The 27265-nt window shown below is 44.6% G+C and overlaps 1 protein-coding gene across 1 annotated transcript in view; it reads left to right on the forward strand.

Moving 5' to 3' along the window:
• LOC147692356 (cytochrome P450 2G1-like) overlaps window positions 1-27265 on the forward strand; it is a 452708-nt gene that overhangs the window by 164277 nt on the left and 261166 nt on the right. Inside the window, exons 6-7 of the mRNA XM_086938582.1 lie at window positions 14080-14256; window positions 16322-16463. Coding sequence (XP_086794708.1) covers window positions 14080-14256; window positions 16322-16463 — 319 coding nt within the window. The remainder of the gene's footprint in view (window positions 1-14079; window positions 14257-16321; window positions 16464-27265) is intronic.

Raw genomic sequence — 27265 nt, forward strand, 5'->3', positions numbered from 1 at the left:
TTTTTCACTTTTTTTGTGTCAAGTGTGGGATCTGTAGAAGTAAGAGCAATGTTAATGATACTTAATGGGGACATGCGACATGGTCATGGTCAGTTGCTGGACTCCTGGGCGGTGGAGGAGGGAGGTCACTCTTGGGCTGGGTGGCAAGGAGAGAGTCATAGATGAGGGACGGTAAACATGATATAGCAACATAGTACATATAGTCAAGATAGTGATCACTACGCTGACATGGAATGTGAGACGGATGAATGCCCCATCTAAGTTTCAAAAGATTTAGAAGTATTTAACCAACCAGCATTATCATGTAGTGGCACTCCAAGAGACCCTTCTTAAACGGTCAGAGGATCACAGAATCATACACAAAGCATTTCCCTTCTTTTTTAAATCCTTCGCCAATACCAAAAACAATAGAGTAGCCCTCCTCTGTCATTCTTCCATCAAATTCCAACCAATAGACTATAAAACTGACAAAGAAGGGAGGGTGGTACTAGTAAAAGGGCGTATATGGGGATGCTTATGTACTTTTGCAGGGATATATGTACCAAACACAAATCAAGCAACTTTCATCCATGATTCATTGACCCTCCTGGGGGGCTTCACAGAGGTCGACACTATGTTGATGGGAGATTTTAACCTAGCATGGAGTTCCTAAGAATCTGAAACAAGCTATTTACGACTTAGGTCTCAGAGATTGCTGGAGGGAAGCATACCCAGAAGATACCGATTTTACATACTTCTCACATGTCCACCGCAGTTACTCGAGACTTGACTACATATTCATGAGCCAATCCCTTATTAAGTTAGTACAGGAGGCAAGTATACACCCCATCATCATCTCCGATAATGCCCCAGTGGCAGTGGTCCTAGAGTGGCGCCGCCCTAACCTGCAGTTGAAACAATGGTTTTTCCCCAACCCGGTAACACCACGAGACAAAGCACTCTGCAATGCCCCACGCTCCTCAAGTAGGGAGTACTTTCAACTAAATGACCCTCACATCACTTCCCCATCAAACAACTGGGATGCTTTCAGGGCCATTATTAGGGGCCAATGCATTACACTAATGGTAGCGCTTAACAAGGAAAGAACAACAGAAAGAGTCAACTTGGAGGGGGAACTGAAAACACTAGAACAAACACACAAAGCCAACCCTACCTTCACAACTCAAAGAAAGGTCACAGCCCTAAAGGGGAAACTGAACGCAATTTTCTCTAACAGAGCAGAACCAACACTGCTTAGACTCAATCAGACCTCGGAAGCACAAGGCAATAAAGTGGGTGCGCACCTGGCACCCCAATTGAGAATAAAGAGAGAAAAAGACTTAATTGGGGACATCCAAACATCCTCAAGTTCATTGACACATGACGACTCGGATAAAGCAAGAGCATTCAGGGACTTATATGGCACATTGTACACAGCTGACCCACTCAATTTTCAAACACAATCCACTTATTTAGACACTGTGGTGCTCCCGCAGGTTACACAAGGTCACAATAAACAATTAGGGGATGCCATCATGGAGGAAGAAGCGATCAGTTCTCTGAATTGACACAAATCTTCCTGCCTGATGGTTTGACAACACAATTCTATCAAACCTTTGGTACAGAACTAATCCCCCAGCTAACTGCCCTTTTTAATCAGATAGCAAATACCACACAAACAACCCACACCATTAGCGAAACCCTACTGACTGTGATTCCTAAAACCGGGAAAGATCCAAAGCACTGTGGGTGGTACCGTCCCATAGCACTTCTTAATCTAGAAGCTAAACTATATTAAAAAAATGTATCTACCCACCAAGAAAACTTGATGCCAGGATTGATCCACCCAGGTCACTCGGGATTTATTAAGGTGCGGCAGACCCACGATAACGTCCGCGGAGTGATACATCTCATAGAAAAAACGAATAAGCATCAGATCCCCGCAGTTCTTCTCGGCTTAGACCCCGAGAAGGCATTTGATCAGGTTAATTGGAGTTTTCTATTTCAGACACTTCAAAGTTTCGGCTTCTTTGAAACATGTATCAATATAATCAAACCTAACTTTGCGACTACCAGTGCTAGAGTGTTAGTCAACGGCATGGTTTCTGAGTCCTTCCTCTTGGAAAGGGTTACGAGGCAGGGCTGCCCCCTATCCCCATTCCTCTGTGTCCTTAGCATTGAACTATTAGATGCACTACTTAGAGGCAATAGAGTGGTTAAGGGAATTCTATTTGGCTCTGACAAACACAAAATATCAATGTTTACAGATGATATCCTACTCACCATTGCAGATCCAATTCAATCCATTATGAATATACGTGGTATGCTGGAAAGCTTTGAGATCGTATTAGGATTCTGCAAAAACCTCCATAAATCCTTTCTCCTCAGCTTAACACTACTGGAGGTAGAGCTGAGGGAATTAGTGGCATCAACTACCTTTCAGTGAGCCAAGAAAGACTTAACAGGTATGTGAATAAAATGAACTCTAAAAACGTCTGGTTTATTTGCAGCTAACTATCCAACACTCCTGGGTCAGCTGCGAATGGACCTTAAAAGATGGGTGCCTCTCTATCTTTCCTGGTTAGGCAGAATACATGCCATTAAAGTGGTGGTCTTGCCGAAATTCCTTCACCTATTTCAAAGTATGGCCATAGCACTCGAAAGAGATTTCTTACATGAGGCCCACATCCTCCTACCGAAATTTATTTGGCAGAATAAGAGAGCAAGACTGCCATCTCATTTACTCAGGAAGCCTATCGATGAGAAAGGCCTTGCGATGCCAGATCTGGACGTCTACTAAAAAAAAGACCCAATTTTGAGTGCTGGCACAATGGTCCCAACGTGAGTCAGATAAACATGGGCTACATATGGACTGAGCAATTGTGGGTCGAGTGATATGGGACTTACTCTGGAAACCAAAGGGCACTCTACCGGAGAATGCATACATTAGCACAACCACTAGGACAGCGTTTAAAGTATGGCATGATATACTAAAACAGACCCAATGGACCATGTTCCCCTCACCATTCATACCCATCAATTACAACCCTGCTTTTCTACCAGCACTACACCCAGGGCCCTTCCATGCATGGCGAGAGGGAGGCTCCCTTATTCTAGCAGACATATTCCACAACTGGGATATTTTAATATTTTCAAACTGTCAAAGGGCATTCCATCTCCCTAACACAGAACACTTTCATTACCTCCAATTGTGCCACTGGGTCCTCAAATTCAAGATTAGAGATGGGGCAATCAGAGAACTTACACCCTTGGAACGCTACATGAAAGGTGCCAACACAGTGAAAGGGGCTAGCTCCTTCTTATACTCCCTTTTACTACACACACTGCTGTCTAGGCGTCCTCGCTACCTGGAATTCTGGGAATGCACACTGGGCCAAGATATCATAGACACTCAGTGGAAAGACCTCTGGAAGAATATAAAATGCCACTGTCACTCCCTCAGTCAACGCGAAGCCCACTACAAAATATTATTTGACTGGTATATGTACCCGGAAAAATGGAAGAAAATATTTCCCAAATATTGAGCCCTTTGTTGGAGGGGCTGTGGCCTCCTAGGTGATCCCCGCCATATATGGTGGGACTGCCCTTCAAGTTGTCCCTTTTGGTTGGAAATTTTGGCTCAAATCAAAGAGATATTGGGTTACCCCATACCAGACTCCCTAGAATTCACGTTGTTGGGCCTGTTTGACCCATCTTTGAGGCACCAAACCAGAGACAAACAGGCCATTATATGGCCAACATTTTCCCTACTGTCGCACTCACAGGAGTTGGAATAGTAAATTTAATTCCTTTGCTATCCAACACTTACTCTATTTTTGCTCTCACTGGAGTGGGAATAGTAATTTTTACCCCTTCGCTATCCAACACTTTCCCTACTGATGCAAACAGAAGGGTATCAGGGGCTGCAGGCAGGCTGTAAAACTGTTTTTTAACCCACGAGAGATCCAGCTAAACTGCCGACTTACAAAGTACTTCGATTTAGTGGTTGGAAGACTAACGTACCAGCAAGAGGCGAAAGCAGAATAGCAAGCAGCTAGCATCATTTTATTGAGCATGTCAACAGCCAACTCACAAGCTTTACATTTGAAGCACAGGCACTTTATTATGTTTTTACTCAATTCAAAGCTGTTTGAATAGGCAACCTGATGCACAAAGCACTTTGTCCATGCTTTTACATACTGGAAAGGGTTGTATAGATAAGGAAACTGAGACTTATCTGACTCTGTCCATAGTACAACATCAACAAGCTGACCTGGAAAAGCACACTTTAAACGTTTAAGTGTAAAGAGAGACAAGGCTGATTTATTTATTTTTAATGTCCCAATGTTTTATATTGTGAGTTCTAATTAACTGTACAATAAAATTACTTACCTTACTTACCTACTGTTGAGCCCTTTGGAGTGGGAATATTAATTTTGTCCCCTCCGCTATCCGACACTTTCCCTACTTGTTGCTATCACTGGAGTTGGAATAGTAAATTTTACCCGTCCGCTATCCAACACTTTCCCTACTGTTGCACTCACTAGAGTTGAAATAGTAAATTTTATTATTCCGCTATCTAACACTTTCCCTACTATTGCACTTATTATATTGGGAAATGTAAGTTTACATTTTTTGTAATAGTTTCATGTTTTAACTTATTAGTTTTTTTATTTTAAAGTATTGATATACATATTTTATTTTTATATCATTTTAAAGTGTAAAAATGAAATAAAGATAATAGTTAATAAATTATTTTTAAGTACATATATGTATATGTATACATTTTAATGGTTGTGTGTTTATATTTTTTTATTACGTTTATTTGTTATATTTAGTTAAAATGTATAATCAATTTAATTTTTTTTGTTAAAATAATAGTAATTTATATATGTAAATAAAAATGTAAATGTTCGTTTGTTCAAAACAGTAAATCACTGAAACTTCTTCACCGATTGCTTTGAAATTTGGTCACAACGTTGGATTCGAATATGCGTGTGTTTTTATACACACAACGTTGAATTCGAATATGCGCGTGTCGAATACGCACGTGTTTTTAATCAAAACGTTGCTTTGAAATTTTGACACAAAGTAGAATTTGATTAGGCGTGTGGCTATATATACACAACGTTTGAGTCGAATACGTGTGTGTTTTTAATCGAAAGGCCCAAACAGACCCTATCGATTGGGTTGCTGCGCAACAACTACAATGGACGCATAGAGACAATAGTCTAAATATATTAGGATAGACAGTTGATGTCAGGATGGCAGACTGGGAAGTGGGTGGAGGGAGGGTGGAGGAGTTGGTTCACTTTGCAACATTAAGAAAGGACGCATAGAGACAATAGTCTACATAGATTAGGATGGACAGTTGGTGTCAGGGTTTGCAGACCGGGAAGTGGGTGGAGGGAGGGCAGAGGAGTTGGTTCACTTTGCAACATTAGCGCGTGCTTATACATACGCAACGTTGGATTCGAATACGCGCGTGTCCATTACGCGCGTGTTTTTAATCGAAAGGCCGAACAGACCCTATTGCTTTGCTTGCTATGCAACAACTACAAGGGATGCATACAGACAATAGTCACAAACACATATTGTATACCCACAAGCAATGTGAAATTAAACATATTAGAAATGTGCGCTTACTCTTTTCTTTCTCTTCCATTTAACCAGACTGAGCCACAGCAACGCGTGGCCGGGTACAGCTAGTATTTAATATATTTACTAAATATTATTTTATTTTATATATATTTTTAAATCAATATGATTTACATTTATATTTTTTACATTGATATTTTTGTACTTACCTGATAAGGTATTGAAGTCGATATTTTTGCAGTCAATATTTTTGGGCGGATATTTAGAACATCGATGTTTGTCACATCCATAGTCAATCAGTGAACCTATTACACATCTCCAAAGAGCAGCCACTCTTTGGAAATGTGTTATATGTGATACTAAGAATTGGGGAAGAATAAAGTCAAGGATATTTATAAAGAGAAAAACTCTACCAACCCTTTACTATTGACATATCATAGTCTAGGATAACTGTTGTGACTCTTTTGTGGGCTCTCCTTTTACTCGCCCTGCTGAGGGCTGTACTGCTGTGAGGGCTGACAGGGGAAAAATGCAAACAATAGAACTGCTATAATTGCACATAAACTGAAACTCATGGTTCTAAATTGGGAAGAGTCTCAATAAAAAAGTTGAAAAGTCCAATCATTCCACAATTTCCATTCCCACAGTCACATAATGATATAAACCCATTGATCACTAAATTTTACAGCATTCATGTTTCCTGAAAACAAACCATATCCAAATAAGAAATGGTATTCAACCAATAAGTGTTAGATATATGCGATCGAGCTCCAGCAATATTCCAAGGTAACATTTTAAGACCTCTGGGATCACCTTCACAGGTTTATAGTTGGAGCAAAGGTACTGGATTCTCAGAATTTGAAGAACCTTCCCATAGGTGCGTTTCCCATATTGCATCAGGCATTTCATGATCTATTTTACAATGCCCATGCCAATCAATGTCTGTAATACCGTTTAATGGGTTGAATGGTTTACAACTTGTAGCATTATAGTGAGGTTCCCTGATCACCCTGAGCTTGGTTTCTGAAACAGAAGATAGGGTATTTTTTGGTTTTTAACAATATCTCAGAGGATGTGCGTGGATTCTTCCCGGCAATGAAATAAGGTATTTAAGGTAGTACAACACGTCTTTCATAGTTGCTGGGTTCCTAGAATTAATCACCACACAGTCACCCTTGTGAACTCCAAAGGAAAACTTTTTTATGCCACTCACATGAAGGTGCCAGCATGTGGGCAACATCCAGGTACCTATATTATCTACATTGCTTGCACATTCACCATGTTTCTCTTTTACCCTTGTGGGTTGAAATGTTAGTGACTGGTTATGCAGCTACAGCCAGGAGAAGCACACCATAGGACAATGAACAATCCAGCTATAAATACCCATACCACTCACCGGAAAGAGCCTTGTTCAAAATACATTTTTTTTGTGAGAATGTTATTTTGCTATTTTTTAAGACTCTTTTTGAAATACTTATTATTCCTTTCCCATAAATGGCATACATTAGAAAAAAATAATTCTTTCTAGAAATAAAGGCAAAGGCCTTGAAAACTTTCACGGAGGATCCCAGAATTGAAGCTTGTGAATGTTGAGTGTGATATTGATATCTGACTATAGGAGGACCACTCAGTCACTGGAAGAAGATCAAAGTAACCTACACATTCAAGCAAAGGACAACGATTAGGGCCAAAAAGCATGCATCAGTGGTTTAACTGTATGGCATGCATACGTTTGAGCTAGAACAACCTGATATTCTTTTTCTAATGGTGACCTGGCTGTAGCAATTAATAGTCCTTAATCCAGTAGATGAAAACAGAAATGATTTATTGAAGATATGTTTCAGATCAAGTTGATAGTACAGAAATATATAAGTCCAATTGTAAAACCCCACCAGGAGCAGATAGACTCCTGCTCAGCCTCAGATGTAACTGCCTCTCCTTTCAAGCATACACAATCAGAACTCCATGTGACATCATAGATGCAAGCTGGGCAAGTAATAACAAACACTAAAGAAGGACAGATAAGAATGAAAAGCAGGATGCAACACAGGCTGTCAGCTGACATGGAGGCTGAGCCAGGTCTGGCGCTTCCCCGGGGCTTCAATATTATCATTCTAAATAGAGAGTCAAGGGATGGCGGTGTTGCAGTTGTTTTTAAATCCTGCTACACCTGCACCTTTGCAAAAATGCTCTGTCCGGCTGTGAGTGTGCATGTTTTGGGATTTCCTTTAATGCTAGCTTTACCTTTACTGGGCTATTGGTTTATCGTCCACCAGGACCTTCAAAAGAGTTAAGGACAGCACTTATAGATATAGTTAGTTCTTTGGTAATGAGAGCAGCAAATGTAAGAATCATTGGAAATCTGAACCTGCATTTGGACAGCTTTTAGGACTAGGAAATGGGTAATTTTTTGACTGACCTTGAGGTCAGATGATTCAACTGGTCCAGGGCCCCACCCACTGTGCTGGCCATCTGCTGGACCCAGTTTTTTCCAATCTGTGCTCCCTCACAGTTAACACTCCTGTCCTGGTGTGTTGTTCCATCCATTATTTAATACCTATGACACTTACAGAGGTAGAGCCCACTTGGAGGGTGATTCAGAAATCCTCTTTTAAGCCTCCTTGGCATAAATTAATTATTGAACAATTCCATGCCCTGCTTTCTACAACTACCCTTAGCATGCTGGATGATCTGGACGCTGCTTATAAAGCACTGTCGGACTGGATTCTCCGGCCACTGAACTCGCTTATCCCTGCTAAGTGGTCCAAATGCCACAATACCAAGTCCAGACCTTGGTATAATGACAAGCTTGCTAGTATGTGTAAAGCATGCAAAAGGCTGGAGCGGGTGTGGAGACCTGATTATGATCCAATCTCAAAGGGGTGCTGTCAGGCAGCCATCAAGAATTTTCACAGGGCCATCCAGTCAGAACGGGCAGGTCACTTTGCGGTCGAGATCAGGAGCAGCAGTAACCCAGCTGAAAGTATTTTCTCTATACTTAAAGATCCTAAATGGGTGGCATTATCTACAGCGCCTCTGATATCATTGGATGAGCAAAGTGAGGCTCTAGCCACCTTCTTTGTTAAGAAGGTGGAGAACATCTATACCTCCTTTCCTCAAGCTGCTCCGTGTCCTGGCCCTGTTCTTAGCCTCCTTACTACACACACTCTTGCTTCCTTCCCATCAATTTCCCAGGATGAGTTGCACTTGCTCTGCAGTAAGGTCAAGTCGGGCTCTCCCGATGACCCCCTTAAGCCAGAGCAATGTATGAATTCCTTACCTGTGCTCCTTAAACCTCTGGGCCAGGTGACTAATACGTCCCTGTCCATGGCAGTTGTCCCTAGGACTTGGAAGCAAGAAAGGGTGGTCCCCCTGTTAAAAAAAACCTCCCTGGATACAGCTAAACCAGAGGATTTCCACCCCAGATCTCTCCTGCCATGGATATCCAAGATCTCTGAGACGTATGTTAATTCCATCTTGTCAGGCTTCTTGGAAGATATCAACATTTTAGACCCTTCTCAGAACGACTTTCTTCCGGGTCAAAGCAAGAAGTCTGCTCTCCTAGCGGTGACCGAACATTTGAGGGTCACACTGGATGCGGGACACACTTCGGCACTGATTTTATTAGATCTCAGTGTCGCGTTCGATGCAGCCTCCCACCAGATTCTGCAGCAACGCCTAGAGGAGGCGGGCATTGTTGGCTCTGCCCTGGACTGGTTTGCCTCTTTTCTTTCCGAGAGGACCTTCCTGGTGACGGCCCCCCTTTTCCCCCCAATCCACACCATTAAACAAGGGGTGCCACAGGGCTCAGCATTGAGCCCCACTCTATTTAACCTGTATGTCCAACTGTTAGCAGCTCTGGCTAGGAGCATAGGGTTTACAGTAGTATTGTACGCTGACAATACACAGTTGGTAGTGGCACTCTCTGACAATTCTGTGCAGGATGCCTCAAAGTTTCAGAGTGATCTTGCAGCTATCGCTGAGTGGATGTCTTCCAACTGTCTGCAGCTTAATGCTAGCAAGTCTGAGGTACTGCTGGTTGGGAGGGATTCAGAGCTGTGGAGCGAGCGCTGGTGCCCTACAACCCTGGGCTGTGCACCCACCTCCAAACAAGTAGTAAAAAACTTGGGTGTCTGGGTGGATTCGGCTCTCAGCTTCCAGGTCCAAACTAAGAAAGTGGCAGGGACCTGCTTTGGAATACTGCGGGGGCTCAAACCACTGCTAGGGTTTTGCGATCCGTCCATTCGGTAGGTTATCATTCAGACCTCCATTCTGTCTGGATTGGATTATGCTAGCTCGCTCTACTTGGGGACCAATAAGACAGAGATTCTGAGACTGCAGAGGGTCCAGAATGCGGTGGACAGAACTCTTCTTGGCCTCCCCAGAACTTGCTCTACCTCCATTGCTATCCGCTGACTATATTGATTGCCGGTGGCTAGTCCTGTGTAGGTCAAGTCCCTTTGCATTGTTTTAAAATTCTGAACTCCTCCTTTCCTGGCATTTTGGACAACTTGCATTTTACCTTACACACCCACTTGCCAACTCTGTTCCTTTGGTCAACATCTAGCGGTTGTTCCCATGGTGAGGAGGGTGCATGTTTGTGGCCGCTCCTTCCGCACACTGGCTACTCAACTCTGGAACTCTCTTCCTATATATATCCGTAGTATGCATAATTACCTGGCATTTCATAAGGCAGTTAAAACTCACCTCTTCCCTCTGCTTTAGGTCTTGTTATCTTTCTTTTGTGGTCTCCTAATTTGCTGCTGTTAGTGCTGGGGCAGCTGTGCGCTTTATAAAACAGTATAACATAGCATGATTTGAGCCAGAAAGGAGAATTCTATTGCCCGCCCACACCCTCATGTGTACTGCATCTTGTTTTGTAAAAGATAAGAGCAAATCATATCTTCAATTATAAAATCTGATTAGCAAAGTAAATTTTCGATATTGAGAATATTTATTTAAGACATGCAGGAGTTGCGCACACCAATGTAAATACCTATAATACTGTGTTTAATAATATTTACATATAAAAAACTGACAAACACTGTAGGACAGATTATGGAGAGGCATAAAAAAATAATATAGAGAAAACACCAAGGAGTTGTTTACGTTGTCGTTTGGAAAGGCTCCGACCCGCATCTGAGTAGTTCGAATTTGATTAAAAAGCCTTGTTTCGACCGACTCTGAAACATTTCGGAATGACCTATTATGGTTTTCGGAAACTGTTCAGACTGTCTCGGTTCCAAACGGCATTCGGAGTAACCGAGTTGTTCAGAGATGAGTCGTGCAGGTCTACGGACTGCGTTTCTGACTGAGCGATAAGGATGCCGGATTCGGACAGCCTTTCTGAATCGGTTGTTCTGACACGGATCGACTGTCGGAATCTGCCTTTGGCCCGTGGAAGGTCCCGTTCACCCGGGGCCACCAAATCGGGCCTGTGGGGGTATCCATGAGTCCCCCGTTTCCAACCATGCACAGTGTGGCAAGCACCGTGGGGTACCCGCCACAGGGTGCACAATTTTCCGCAGCCACCCCTTTCTTCAATGTGAGCCTGTGTATTCGGTCGGAACACAGGCTCCCATTAAAGTCAATGGAGTCTGACCGAACTGTGTTTTGAACCTTCGTAATCATTTGGAAGGACTCCCAGAATCCGATTTGGTTGGAAACCATTCCAAAACGGATTTGAATGGAATGGTTTCCGAACGACATCGTTATCGACCCCCGAATTGCTAACTCAGTTCCCTACGCTCATAATGACCAGTACTCTTCCTTATCTGACCTTGCATGCACATGTATTTGGATGACAATATTAGACCAACCAGACAATCTGTAGAATTGTCCTTGATTTCCAAGTTTTGAGAATCTGCTTCTTCAGTACTACTAATAAACATTCTGATACAACTACAGAGCAAAATCCCGTCTGCTGCTATTGAGGGCTGAGCAGGAGACTGTTCAAAACATGGAACTGCTAACATTGGCCACACAAACTGGGACTCATGGTTCTACATTCTGAAGAGTCTAAACAAAAAGATTGCAAAGTCCAATCATTCCACAGTTTCCATTCCCTTAGAACACCTTCTTGTGTGGTAGAGGGTCATTGAAACAGATCATGCTATGCCATGGTGGCAGGACAAATATTAGCATTCAGAGAAAAGGAACATCTGACACGAGGTTGCTCTTTGCTGAATGTTTGCCAACACCTTTTCTGGTCATTTCATATAGACATTCTTCACACATCCATCAATCCTCCAAAGACTTATAGAAACCAAAGAGTTATGAATCCCAAGAACAGGACAGAACTATTTTTCTGAAGTTTTTCCTAGCCACCAGATCCAATGCAGGTTGTGCGCCTAACACTGCAATCAGCAGGAAATATTGGGAGCAAAGCTAAAACTATCTTTCCTCAGCCTGCAACAAGCACTGTGAACATGGCTTTGTATTTCATCCCTTCCAAACAAGTCAACTGCCTTACTCTAATCAATGGACAATTTACCCACTAAAGAGAAATACCCTGGCTTTTTTGCCACCACACATTCTTCAGTATTGCCACACATGAATTCTGAAGGGGCTCCACACACATGTCTCCGACACTCCCCTCTCTGAGCAACTTGCTCACAGCAAACATATGAAGGGTAACGCAGGTATGGTGAGGGGCAGGTAGAGGCGAACATGTATTTCACGCACAGTTCCTACCTCTACCTTTAACAAGAGAAAGAAACAAGGCACTCATCTGTGGCATGGCCATTATAAGAAACAGTCCCATCCCTAATTATGAGGACTTTTACTAAAAGTAGCAATTGAAAAACTGGCCACGATCCACATGGCCACCCTTCATTGGAATAGACCGCAGGAAAACAGGTTCATTCCAGGGGTAATAAGGATATCTGTAGTCCAGGAGGTGAAGCTGGCTTGTCTTTGTACATAAATGGTCTATTCCCAAAGGCATTTTGGTGTACGGACTGTAGTACTCCTGGAGTACTCTTATACATGTTCTTATTTACCCTTGTGAATTGGCCCCACAACGTCTAAAATGGGAATACTCAGGAAATATTCATATATATTTTATACAAACAGAAACAACTGCACCCTCTTTGCACTTTTACTTATAGGAAGTTGGTAGTTTCATGGTTGATTCATAAAGTAATGTCAGAATATATAAAAGAGTACTCCTGTAGTAGCACTTCCTGTAATCATAAATGCTTTCAGGAATTGGGCCTAGGATTTTTTTTGATGTTCAATTATATTTGCTTGTTTCAATAGATGGTATAAAACCTGGGGGTCTCTTGGTATGCATATGGCTCGAAATACCAAGGCAGATTTTTTTTGAAAAGAGAGCCACTGCCAGATTGCTTTTTTTTTTAACCCCTTCGCTGCGGGGTGTTTTCCACCCACTGTGCGGGGGGGAGGGGGCCGCGCGCGGCGCCGCCGTGCTGGTGACGAGCTCAGCTCGTCATGAGGCGCAGCGGAGCTGCACTCACTACGAGCTCATCTCGTCATGGCCGCAATTGTTTTTAGAACGTTCAACACAATGGGGAATTTAGCCCCGCATGCGAACGTTCCAACAGCCGTGACGAGCTCAGCTCGTCACCAGCACCCATGTGGTTAAAGTAAACTCAGGTAGCTGGGCGTCTCTACACAAGTACAGGGAGCATGTGCTCCCACATTGCGGGGATGCAGGGCCCTGTTTAAGGTTGTCCCCAGGGCTGTATCAGTGCTTAATTTGAGCCTGGGCTTTTCGGTGCTAAGCACCGAATTGTCAACACCAAACATAGAACAGTCTACCACATGGTGGCGCTACTCATCTAATATAGAGATGAGCAGAACAACGGTTGTTTAGGAATACAATGCACATTAAAATTACTAATACATGCATCTCCAGCCATTTCTTTAGCTTTGGGGACCTGGAATAATCGGAACTGTCGCATTTACATGCACGAGAGATGGTTAGTGGTTGTTTTGGCAGCGATGATAAGAGCGATGGATAGTGTAAGCTGCAGTGGCCTCCTGGTCAGAGCTCTGTCACTTAATATTTTACAAATTAAGCACTGGCTGTAAATTTTCTGTAACTGTAAGCATTGTGATGAGAAAGTGAGGTAGCATGACAATACATTTATTATCACAGCGTTACCTGGGGCAGGAGCGGACAGGACTAATTAAAGTTCAGGAGGCTTCCAAAAAGGCAATCACCTTTTGCAGGCTGCAAAGACAGAGGAAACGTCAATCACATATAGTTTTCTAACTGTTTGTAGGTTATAAAATGCATGAACAAATTTTACATGAACTAATCCAAATGTGTGCAGCGGGCCCAGTTGGTCAACCTGACAGTTCTGTGTGCTCACATAATGCAGATCAAAATATGGGGTATGAAGGTGATACACACAAAATTCCTACCTAATAGGGAAGCATTGTTTTTCAAGGTCCTCTCTAAAACAACTCACAGACCAGGGTAAAACGAATGTGACATGCTCTGAATAATGTCTCATTTGTCATTCCTCTCGACAGCTATATGACACATATCCACATATTATGGACTACTTGCCAGGCCCCCACAACAAAATATTTAAATATCTTGAAAATCTTCTGGAGTTCGTCGAGAAGAGAGTAAAAAATAACCAAGAGACACTGGATCCCAGCTCACCACGAGATTTCATTGACTGTTTCCTACTCAGAATGGAGCAGGTATGTGTGTCAGATAATTTCGTTTTTAATCTGCTGCAGTATGAGTTCACTCAATCCAAGAATGTGTTGAATCAAAAGCAAGAGTCTCCGTCATGTATGTATGTTTCTTTTAGTAGTTCTAAAATTTGAGCCTAGCTGGCTAGGAATGGAAGGACATTCATTGGGAAAATCCCAGCGTGATGCATGGAAGGAGGAGTCTGTACAAAGCTTCCCTTATTGGAAACATTGCTTTGTATCATATTCTCCCAAAACATGGCATAATCAGATACATCCTCATCAACCAGGTCTGATGTACAGACCACCTAATAAATAAGACCTTTTCTAGCACCATATTCCAATGTCAGATTAGACAGCCGACTATTGAAGGCTCTAAAGTACAGCAAAGCTTTTGAGGCCTCATTCATACCAGCAGGTTTAGGCAAACCACTCCTGGGCAGGAGGGATTCCAGGGGACACCTAGTATCACCAAGGAGGGTACCATTGAGTTACTCCAAATCCTTGCTATGATACATCTTTCCACCTGCCTGTCAATTTGCCCATTTGGTAGAATCGACTCAGCTGATGGGAAAAGGAACCTTCCTGGCCTTTTAGTGTCAGCCAAATACAAAGAGAGATTAATTTATTTGCTTTGTCTTTATATGAGTATCACGACTAAGTGGTCATATTTATCACACATCTCCTTGACAAGAATTGACCACTGAATAATGAGAATTAATGACCTTCTAACAAAAATGGGTGCTTTCCAAGTCACTCTGTACAGGTCTGCTCATTCCAATATTTCCCTTGTTAGCTGAAAGCCTTGACCTATCATATGCCGAAGGCTGTGCACTACGGGTGATAGGTTGCCGAACCCTATAAAGTTTTGATTCATACAACCCCGTGATGGGCAAAGTCAGGCCAAGTGTCCAACTGCACGCCACACACAACAATGGACATCTTATTTCATGTTAAAACAAAAACTGAAATTCACTGAAAAGCAAAGGTTAAAGTGATGTTATAGTTGGGTTTCGAAATATTGTCTTACTTTGCATTAAACAAAAACCTGCGAAATGTAATGAAAAAAACAGAGGATAAAGGGACATTATGCTTTGGGAAAAATGTCAATAAACATACCATTTTAAACTAACTAAACCTCTGAAATATACCTGTTATATTTATCATAAGAAACCATAATTTGTGCCCTAAGGTAATTGAAACATACGCCTTCACCATGCTATTCTAATTATCCGCCACATTACATCACATAGGACATGTTGGTTGACATCATTGAAAACATCACTACAGCATCTGAAATGCGATCATTGATGACAACACTGTGCATGGCGATTGTATGATTGAACTACCTCTGAAATCATGAGTGCCTAAACCACGAAGGCTAAACAACGACAAAAATCCCAACCACCAAGTATTGAACCACGACTCACTGAACCACGAAAAAAATTCTATTTACATATAAACCGAATCTACCATTAAGTTAAATATAACGCTTCAATGAAACACTTAAAAACATGTAATCAGCATGATTATCTGATATATTTTGCTATTAAATATTTAAATATCAAGTTCCAACAATAGATTTGTTTTTTATGTAAATAGAATTATTTTTGTTGTTCAGTGAGTCGTGATTCAATACTTAGTGGTTGGGATTTGGTTGTTGTTTAGCCTTCGTGGTTTAGGCACTCATGATTTCAGAGGTAGTTGTTTAATCATACAACTGTGCATGGCAGGGCACAATTTATAATTACTTTAGGGCACAAATTATAGTAATTTGATAAATCGCATAGGAGTTGCTGAGTGCATAGAGCGCAGAGTGACCGGGGAATGTCGGCTTCGTGTTTCTTTGTTCACTGTCTCCTGTGCTAACTTTGCTAGTGCATTCTATTAGGAGAGTGTTTGTTTTTAATAATGGAAGGATTATCCCTCTTCAATGCTGGCCAGAATGTCATACAAATGCAGATATCTTATTACATGAGCAACTTTACAGTAACAAACCAAGTTGGAATTTCAAAATGTGTTTAAACGGTCTGTGACTGAAAATATTCCACTTGTTCCACTTCTACCTTAGGAAAAAAATAATCCTTCAACAGAATTCCACATGACCAACCTGTTGACTGCCACCCTCCAGATATTTTTTGCAGGACTCGAGACAATTGGCACAACACTGACATATGGCTTTCTGATGCTTCTCAAATACCCAGAAGTCACAGGTATGGATATGGATATTGGAAACAATCTAGGCAGGCAAACTCAGCTAGAAAGAATTTTTATGCAAAGTCTTTAGACGCTGGAATTTTTTTCTGTTTCATTTGTCACCCTCGTTGGCACAAACATTCCCGTGGCATATACATTCAGCACAATGCTGCTTCACAGACATGCTGCATCACAATAAACCAGCTGCTCCAAGCACCCAACACAGCCACATAGATTCATGGCCTAATTTGCCACAATTTCTAGGTGTGCTAGATTGCTCAACCTGACTTTGGAAGGAGCAGAGGGTGAAAAAGAATGTAGGTCAATGTTTCCCTTTGCGAATCTAGACAGAGTACTTGAATCAATGATCATTGTGCCCACCTTTGCCAGAGGGCCATAGCACCACTTAACGCTTTCTCTGCGGTGGCTATTCCGCCCAGTTCTAAGGGGCGGGGGGGGGCAGCGTGGCGCTCCCGCGCTGGTGACAGTACCGCTCCGTCACTTCCCTCGGGTGAGCTGTGCTTGTGAGGGAACGGTTCCGTCACGGCCCCACCCGCTAGATAGAACGCGCCGCGCAGGCGCGGCGAGCGGGCCGTGATGGAACCGTTCTGTCACCAGCACAGGCCACCCGAGGGGCGTGACGGAACGGTTCCGTCACAAGCGTGGGAGGGGTTAAGGATGACTGTCAAAGGGGTGTTGGGATGCTTCAGGAATCCTTAATACAACAGCCACTTCCTCCCCTACAACTCTCAGTTGGATTCTGGTTTTAAATCATTATTTTTCTAAAAAGACGTTAATAAATATTAAACATTTGAGTAATCGTATAGGTGAGAAATGTCGGTATGAAGTCAACATAGTTGTTCAAGACTTCAGAGAGGTAACGATATGGGTGTTTATCAAAGCAATCAGTGATACTGATAGGGATGTTTTTTCTTCCTTATCTCTCACTTGTATCATAGATCAAATCTGTTTGAAAAGTAAATCCTGGGTGATACCCTTCAGGTTGCTCCCTATGGCTGCGTGAATAACATTCATCACAATCTTTGAACTTGGACTATGTGGGCCTCGCCATAGTAGGTCATTGTAGGGCAGCATCTTGCACAGAAACATTATCTCACAATAAGTGGAGTGAACTGCATCAAATGGGGACGAGTAGAGTCTCATCAAAGCTAGCAGTTCCAGATAAGGAAACCCCATCCACACTTTTGTGGTATTCTCCATCATAGGCTACTTTATCCCGTCTTGCTAATACTACCAGGATGGACTCAACCTCCTGGAGGGACAGCCTAATAATATAAGACTGGATAGGTAAAGGGATCCAGATACTAAACTTACCTCAAGGGTAAACAAAAACATATGTTTATTGAAGGTACTCTGAGTTGAGTGATTAAAAGAGTGCATGGGTGATTGCATGAGTGCATCAGTAGTGCGTAGCTGCTTCCATGAGTGCATGGGTAGTGCCTGGGTGATTGCATGAGTGCATCAGTAGTACATACATGTTTGCCTGAGTGCAAGGGTAGTACCTGCATGATTGGACAAGTTCATGGGTAATGCCTGGGTGATTGCATAAGTGCATGGGTATTGCCTGGATGATTGGAGGAGTACAAGCATAGTCCATGGTGATTTTTTAAGGACATGCTAGTGACTGGGTGATTGCAGGACTGGATGCATTGGTAATTGGAGCCACGCAAGGGTGATTGCATCAATGCATGGGTAGTGCCTGTGTGATTGGACGAGTTAATGGGTAATGCCTTGGTGATTGCATGAGTGCATGGGTAGAGCCTGCATGATTGTACGAATGTGTCAGTAATGCCCGGGAGGTTGAATGAGTGCAGATGTACTGCATGTGTGATTGTATAAGTGCATAGGTAATGCTTGGGTTATTGCATGAGTATATGGGTAGTGTTTGGGTGATTGGAAGAGTATATGGGTAGTGCCTGTGAGATTGTAGGAGTGCATGTATAGTGCATGGGTGATTGGAGTACTGCATGGCTACTGCCTGGGTAATAGAAGGAGTGAATAAGTAGTGCTGGTGTGATTTCATAAGTTCATGGGTTGATCCCAGGGTGATTGCATGAGTGCAGAGGTAATGTATGGGTGATTGGAAATATTCATAGGTAATGCTTAAATATTTGCATGAGTGTATGGGTAATGCTTTGGTGATTGCATGAGTGCTTGTGTAGTGCCTGGGTGATTAGAGAAGTGCATGGCTACTGGGTGGGTATTTGAAGGAGTGAATGAGTAGTGTCTGGATGATTAGAGGAGTGCACAGGTAGTGCATGGGTGATTGCAGCAGTGCAGGGGTAGTGCCTGGATCATTGCATAAGTGCATGAGTAGTGCCTGGGTGATAGCAGGAGTACATGTGTAGTGGTGGCTTGAATTTCTAAGTGCGTGGGTATTGCTTGGTTGATATTCAAGTGCATGCTTAATGTCTGGGTAATTACATGAGTTTATAGGTAATGGATGATTGTTTGAATACATGGTTATTGCCTGGGTCATGCCATGACTACATAACTACTGCCTGGATGATTAAAGGGCCACAAAGATAGTGCATGGTGATTTTATAAGTCCTTAGGTATCAGCGTAGTGATTAGGTAAGTATATGATACTGGCTGGATGATTGTAGGAGCACATGGGGTAGTGCATGGGTGATTGGAACAATACATGGGTAGTGGCTGAGTAATTGCATAAGTGGATAAGTAGTACCTGGATGATTGAAGGAGTACAAGGATAGTACATGGTGATTGTATAAGTGTTTGGGTTTTGGCAGAGTGATTGGATAAATACATAGTACTGACTGGGTGATTGGAGGAGTGCATGGGTAGTGACAGGGTGATTGCTGGACTGCATGGGTACTACCTCGGTAATTGAAGGAGTGAATGAATAATGTCTAGGTGATTAGAGAATTGTATGGGTAGTGCACAGGAGATTGTAGCAGTGCATGTTTACTGCCTGGGTCATTGCATGGGCACTGACTGGATGATAAGAGTTCTAATTGAAGGAGTGAATGAGTAGTGTCTAGGTGATTAGAGAACTGCACTGGTAGTGCACAGGTGATTGTAGCAGTGCATTGGTAGTTCTGAGTTACTTAGGGGCATATGTATGAAAATCCCCGTTTGCAATTCTCAAATAGCGATTTAGAGATTTCTTAGTTTTCCTTAATTGTGATTAGTAAATTGCGAAATCGCAATTAAGGAATACTTTCCCATTCATTGCTCTGGGCCAGGAGGCCCATAGGAATGAATGGAAAGTCATTCTCAATTTGCGATTCGCAATTTGAGAATCGCAAATTGAGAATAATTTCAAGGGTGTCATAAGGACACCCTGATGCACCCCTGAAATGAACATGTGTGTGCGCATATGGCGCACATACATGCCATAAGGTAATGTATGTGCGCCATATGGCACCTTCACAAATGCCAAAAAGTGCATTTGTGAAAGAAATTGCAAATTACCACCAACTTCAAGTTGGTGGTAATTTGCGATTTCTTAAGGAGAAATCGCAAAAGTTGAATGCTTGATGTATAGCATTTAAGGAATTGCAATTTGCGATTCCTTAAATGCTTATGCAAAATTAAGGAATCGCAAATTTTGCGATTCCTTAATTTTGCAATGCGATTTCCCTACTACATAACTTTTTGCGACTTTTTATTTGCAAACGCTGCTTTTTTGCGAATCACAGCATTTGCGACTAAAAATTCTGTTGATACATCTGCCCCTTCAGCTCCCGACATCGCCATCGCTATCCCAGAGGGCTACAAGATCGTCCGGAGGGACCGAAACGCCAACCAGATGGGAGGAGGCATCGCCATCATCCACAGGAACACCATCCGTCTCACGACCAGCACCAACAACACCCTGACCAGCGCCGAACACCTGCATTTCCAGATCCACACCAACCCGAACACCACCCGCAGAGGCACCCTGATCTACCGACCCCCTGGACCACGCACGCAATTCAGCGAGGACATCGCCGACTTCATCAGCCCGCAGGCCCTCCCCTCCGCTGACTACATCCTCCTGGGAGACCTCAACTTCCATCTGGAGAACAACAACGACCACAACACCAGCACCCTGCTCGACAACCTCGCCAACCTGGGACTCAAGCAAGTGGTGTCCACCCCCACCCACCTCGCCGGACACACACTCGACGCCGTCTTCTCATCCAGCACAGACATCGACTTCAGCCACGCCACAGAGCTTCAATGGACGGACCACAGCTGCGTCCACTTCACCTTCAAGAGAACGACGACCCACCATCACCAGCAACAGACCGCCCGCAGAAGCTGGAACAAGATCACAGCAGACCAGCTCGCCACCTCCCTGAGCCAGCACCCTCCTGCCAGCTCAGCGAACCCCAGCCAGGCCGCCGACAACCTCACGAAGTGGATCAGCATCTGCGCGGACGAACTCGCCCCGCTGAGGACCCCGCCTAGCAGACCCGGCAGCAAGAAGGCCCCATGGTTCACCGACGAACTCAAGAGCTCCAAGAAGAACTGCCGAGCCCTCGAGAAAGTCTGGAAAAGGGAACCGACACCGGACAACAGGACCTCCTACAAACTTGCCACCCGGAAACACCACCAGCTGATCCGCGCCGCCAAGAAAACAGCATTCAAGGACCGGTTGGACAACAACGCACACAACTGCAAGGAACTCTTCAACATCGTGAAAGAGCTTTCCAACCCCAGCGCAGGAAACAACGACATCACCCCATCGCAAGACCTCTGCAACTCCCTCTCCTCATACTTCCACAACAAGATCACGGACATACACAGCAGTTTCAACAACCAACCAACGCACACCATGACCGACCAACCACCCCCCCCCACCACCACCCTCCACACCTGGACCCCGATCAGCACCGAAGACACCATCCGCACGATGAACTCCATCCACTCCGGATCACCGACCGACCCCTGCCCTCACCACGTCTTCAACAGGGCCGACGCTGTCATCGCACCCCACCTGCGAGACATCATCAACACCTCCTTCGACACCGCCATCTTCCCTGAGAGCTGGAAACACGCCGAACTCAGCGCTCTACTCAAGAAACCAACAGCGGACCCCACCGACCTCAAGAATTACCGCCCCATCTCGCTTCTCCCGTTTCCAGCCAAAGTCATCGAGAAGACCGTCAACAAGCAGATGGCCGCCTTCCTCGAGACGAACGGATCCCTCGACCCCTCACAGTCCGGCTTCCGAGCCAAACACAGCACCGAGACCGCCCTCATCGCCGCCACCGATGACATCCGAGCCCTGATGGACAATGGAGAAACAGCGGCCCTCATCCTCCTAGACCTCTCCGCGGCATTCGACACGGTCTGCCACCGCACCCTAGTACGGCGCCTCAGCAACATCGGAATCCAGGACAAGGCGCTGGAATGGATCATCTCCTTCCTCGACGGAAGAACACAGAGAGTCCGCCTACCACCGTACAAGTCAGAGGCCTCCGAAGTCATCTGCGGCGTCCCCCAAGGATCATCCCTGAGCCCCACCCTCTTCAACGTCTACATGAGCCCCCTCGCGGCCATCGTACGCAAACACCACCTCAGCATTATCTCCTACGCCGACGACACCCAGCTGATCCTCTCCCTGACCAACGACCCCGCCGCCGCCAGAGCCAACCTGCACGAAGGGATGAAAGAGGTAGCCGAGTGGATGACGACCAGCCGCCTGAAACTGAACTCGGACAAGACGGAGGTCCTCATCCTGGGCTCCTCACCCTCCGCCTGGGACGACTCCTGGTGGCCTCCCGCCCTGGGCACCGCACCCAAACCGACAGACCATGCACGAAACCTGGGCTTCATCCTGGACTCCTCCCTCTCCATGACCAGGCAAGTCAACAACGTCTCCTCGGCGTGCTTCAACATCCTACGCATGCTACGGAAGATCTTCTGGTGGATCCCCACAGAGACCAGGAAGACCGTCACCCAGGCCCTCGTCACCAGCCGACTGGACTACGGTAACGCCCTCTACGCCGGTACCACCGCCAAGCTCCAGAAGAGACTCCAGCGGATCCAAAACGCCTCAGCCAGACTCATCCTCGACATCCCACGATCCAGCCACATCTCCGGACATCTGAGAGACCTTCACTGGCTCCCCGTCAACAAGAGAATCACCTTCCGCCTCCTCACCCACGCACACAAAGCCCTACACGACCAAGGCCCGAGCTACCTCAACAGCCGAGTCAACTTCTACGCTCCCAAACGCCACCTCCGATCAGCCAACCACGCCCTCGCCGCCGTCCCCCGCATCCGAAGAGCGACTACAGGAGGAAGGTCCTTCTCCTACCTGGCCGCCAAGACCTGGAACTCCCTCCCGTCCGACCTGCGCCTGACCCAAGACCACCTCTCCTTCAGGAAGAAGCTGAAGACCTGGCTGTTCGAGCAGTAGCGGCACCCCCTCCCCCCAGCGCCTTGAGACCCTACGGGTATGTAGCGCGCTCTATAAGTGTCACTGATTGATTGATTGATTGATTGCCCCTAGGTCTTACCTTTTTTGAAGAAGATATAAAACTCATTGAAACCCTTTTTCAGTTGTTTTATTATAATCTAAATTTAAAATATTTTCAAGCTTTAGAATTAGTGTCTGTAAAAGAGAAGAAAAAATACTGTTATTACATATAATATTACAGTTTTAAGAACACAATATAATTTCACAATAACATAACATATTCAGTTTGCCTTTTTTGCTGTTTTTATATTCTATTGAATTTCACCATACACAGTGATTTCAATTTTGATCATCATAAAACAGTGGGCAAAAAAATACAATCAATAAGATTGTAAAAAAAACAAAAACAAATCTCTGTTAAAAATATTCACAACAACTTCAAGTATCTGATTACATTTTCCAACATAAACACTTTCATTTACGTTACATAAAATACAAAGACCAAATATAAGAACTACTTTTTTCTATCACAATTTTCCAAATGCAATATCATTGAACCGAAATGAAAATAAAAATAGTATTTGGTCACATCTTCCCAATAGGCTAAATTATGTTTCCCAAACTGTTTCCATTGAAAATATCCCAAAAAACTCATTAATTCATTTTGACATCTTCCCAATAGGCCAAATGATGTTTGTGAATTAATTTGCATTAACAATATCTGAAATGAACTGGTTAATACATATTGACATCTTCCCAATAGGCCGAATAATGTTTTCAGTACTTTGGCATAAAAAATATTAGATATGAATTTGCTAATTCATAGGGCAACCGACATTTGAATTCTAATTGGGCATCATTACAAAGTGTCCATCCTTTATTGCAACTTAAATACACTGTATAGTGTCCAAATGTTGAAGTAGGTCCATCATGGAAAATAATAGCCACTGCTTTAAAAGTTCTTCATGAAATTGACACTTGACTTGCCACTAAATTTTTAATTTTCGTTTTTAATTTTCTTCCATCTGCTCTACAACGGTGTAGCATTAAAATGACATATTGTCCAAATCTTTCTATAAATAATGTTGATAACATTTCCGATTTGCAGTGGGTACATTCCATATTTTGATTAGCTGAGTTTCCTAATTGGTTAAAAGACACTATTTCCAACCTGGTAATATCAAATATATGAATAGTTCAGTGTTTATTTCAGTGGTAGAAGAAAATTAACAATCTTCACATTTATGATCCCATCTGTAACGAACTCCAAACAGATTTTCAATTTGTATTCCTTCATCTTCCAACACTGCAAGCATAAACATAAGAAATTCTTGAACATCTTGCTGTACATTAAGTGTCAATTGTGAAGAACCAGAACATATATCCAGAAGATGACGAATGCCAGAAGCACTTTGGATTGTAGTTTTATCGGTTGTCAATTTTTCAAAAATATAAAGCACCAAAGAACAATACCTTTTTTTTTCGATTCTCCATAATTTGTTGTTCAAGATTTTCTAGAAAAAATATGCAGTTGATACCTGAACTATTTTCTAACTGATTTCCCCCAGGCTCCCTGAAATCTGGGTATTGTAGCGCTTTGCATTTCTTCTGGATATCGTAGCGCTTTGTATTTATTTGCCACCAGCTGTGTTTAGGTTGTGCTCTGCACTCCGATAGCGCTAATCAGCTGTAAGCTCCGCCCACATCGCTCGAGTGACTCGCTATTTTGCCTGCTGCGTTTTGTAAGTGTTACTATAATTTCTAACTGCTGCTCACACATTTAGAGGTGCCTCTGCCCACTCTTGCAATAACTTTCCCCACTTGTGCTGTGGACATTTCGTGGTGCTAGCGCTGTGTTGTTGCAGCCATTTTCTTTGTTTGTTATTGTGCCTGCAAGCCCGCCCCCCTCCCCGATCACACCTCCCTGCGGCCCCTCCCTCCCAACGATAACATAGAACGGACCCTCCTGATCGTCCGCTGTGACCAACCTGACCTCGCTCAGCATTGGTCGCTCCCCCAGGCTCCCTGAAATCTGGGTATTGTAGCGCTTTGCATTTCTTCTGGATATCGTAGCGCTTTGTATTTATTTGCCACCAGCTGTGTTTAGGTTGTGCTCTGCACTCCGATAGCGCTAATCAGCTGTAAGCTCCGCCCACATCGCTCGAGTGACTCGCTATTTTGCCTGCTGCGTTTTGTAAGTGTTACTATAATTTCTAACTGCTGCTCACACATTTAGAGGTGCCTCTGCCCACTCTTGCAATAACTTTCCCCACTTGTGCTGTGGACATTTCGTGGTGCTAGCGCTGTGTTGTTGCAGCCATTTTCTTTGTTTGTTATTGTGCCTGCAAGCCCGCCCCCCTCCCCGATCACACCTCCCTGCGGCCCCTCCCTCGCTCCGCCCCCTCCTGTGTCCATTTATGACTAATGTCCCAACGCGCAGCGTCCACGCGCTTCGGCCACGCCGAAGGTGCGCCAAAGGTAAGCCCGTCTACGCCCGTCCGCGCCTGGACCGCGCCCAGCGCCAGAGCCCCTGGTCCTCGTAAAGTCCACCCCTCCCGCATTACTTACGATGCCACCACCCTCCTAGCCCTCAACCCCGGCCGCTCCCTCAACTGCGTCCAAGCTGCACCTGGACACACCCATGGACCCTTTTCCTGCTACTCCTGCAAGTTCGACGGCACCAAGAACAACTCCTCATCCACGAACACACAACAGATATCCGACCCCAACCACCTACAATGCATCCTGCTCAACACCCGCTCGGTCCACAGGCACGCCATTGACCTCTGGAATCTACTCGACACCATCTCTCCGGACGTCGCCTTCCTAACAGAAACATGGATGAATGCCTCTTCAGCCCCAGACATCACCATTGCCATCCCGGAAGGCTATAAGATCATTCGCAAGGACCGTACCGGCCACACAGGAGGAGGCATCGCTATCGTCCATAAGAAATCCATCCGCATCTCAACCAGCTCAGACGTCAATCTTGCCAACTCTGAACACCTTCACTTCCAGATCCACATCGACCCCAAGACCACACTCAGAGGCACCCTCCTTTACAGGCCACCAGGACCCCGCGCACAATTTAGTGAAGACATCACGGACTTCATCACTCCACACGCGCTCCCCTCCGAGGACTACATCCTTTTGGGAGACCTCAACTTTCACCTTGAAAAGAACAACGACCGCAACACCACCACCCTTTTGGACAACCTCGCAAACCTCGGACTGAAACAACTTGTCACTACCCCCACCCACACCGCAGGTCACACACTCGACCCTATCTTCACCTCCAGCAAGCATGTTTCCTTCAGCCACACCACAGCTCTCCTTTGGACTGACCACAGCTGCGTTCACTTCACCTACAACAAGCCCACATCCAACAACCACCCCCAACCCACTCTGCAAAGAAACTGGAACAAAATCACCATCGACCAGATCTCCTCATCGCTTCTTCAAAAGCCCCCCGCCCACTCCTCAAACCCAGACCAAGCAGCCACCAACCTCACCCAATGGTTATCCAACAGCGCCGACATCCTAGCACCACTGAAAAAACGACAAATCAAACTAGGCAGCAAGAAGGCCTCCTGGTTCAACGATGACCTTAAGAAATCCAAGAAACTCTGTCGCTCCCTCGAGAAGGCCTGGAAAAAAGACCCAACCACCAGCACCAAGGACGCCTTCAAAAACGCCACCCGCATACACCACCAACTAATCCGAAATGCCAAGAAAGCAGCCTTCAAGGACCGTCTAGATAACAACGCCCACAACAGCAAGGAATTATTCAACATCGTCAAGGAATTTACCAACCCCTCAGCCAACTCCAACGACATCACCCCTTCTCAAGCCCTCTGCGACTCCCTAGCCTCATTCTTCCACAACAAAATTGCAGACATCCACAACAGCTTCGACAGCCAACCCGGAGACCAACCCACCCAATCCCCTGCAGAATCCCCACCCCCCCTGAACATCCTCAATGACTGGAAGCCAATCTCCACTGAGGACACTGTCCGTCTGATGAACTCTATCCACTCAGGATCCCCCACAGACCCTTGCCCTCACCACATCTTTAACAAAGCAGACTCCATTATTGCACCGCACCTCCGAGACGTCATCAACTGCTCCCTCAACTCCGCAACCTTCCCGGAAAGCTGGAAACATGCCGAACTCAGCGCCCTCCTGAAGAAACCCACAGCTGACCCCACCGAACTCAAAAACTATCGCCCTATCTCACTCCTTCCATTCCCGGCCAAAGTCATCGAGAAAGCTGTCAACAACCAGCTCGCCGCATTCCTCGAAACCAACAAATCCCTCGACTCCTCACAGTCCGGCTTCCGAGCCAAGCACAGCACCGAAACCGCCCTCATCGCAGCAACAGACGACATTCGAACTCTACTGGAGAATGGAGACACAGTCGCCCTC

Source organism: Lissotriton vulgaris, chromosome 9 (genome assembly GCF_964263255.1).
Source record: "Lissotriton vulgaris chromosome 9, aLisVul1.2, whole genome shotgun sequence".
Taxonomy (NCBI): domain Eukaryota; kingdom Metazoa; phylum Chordata; class Amphibia; order Caudata; family Salamandridae; genus Lissotriton; species Lissotriton vulgaris.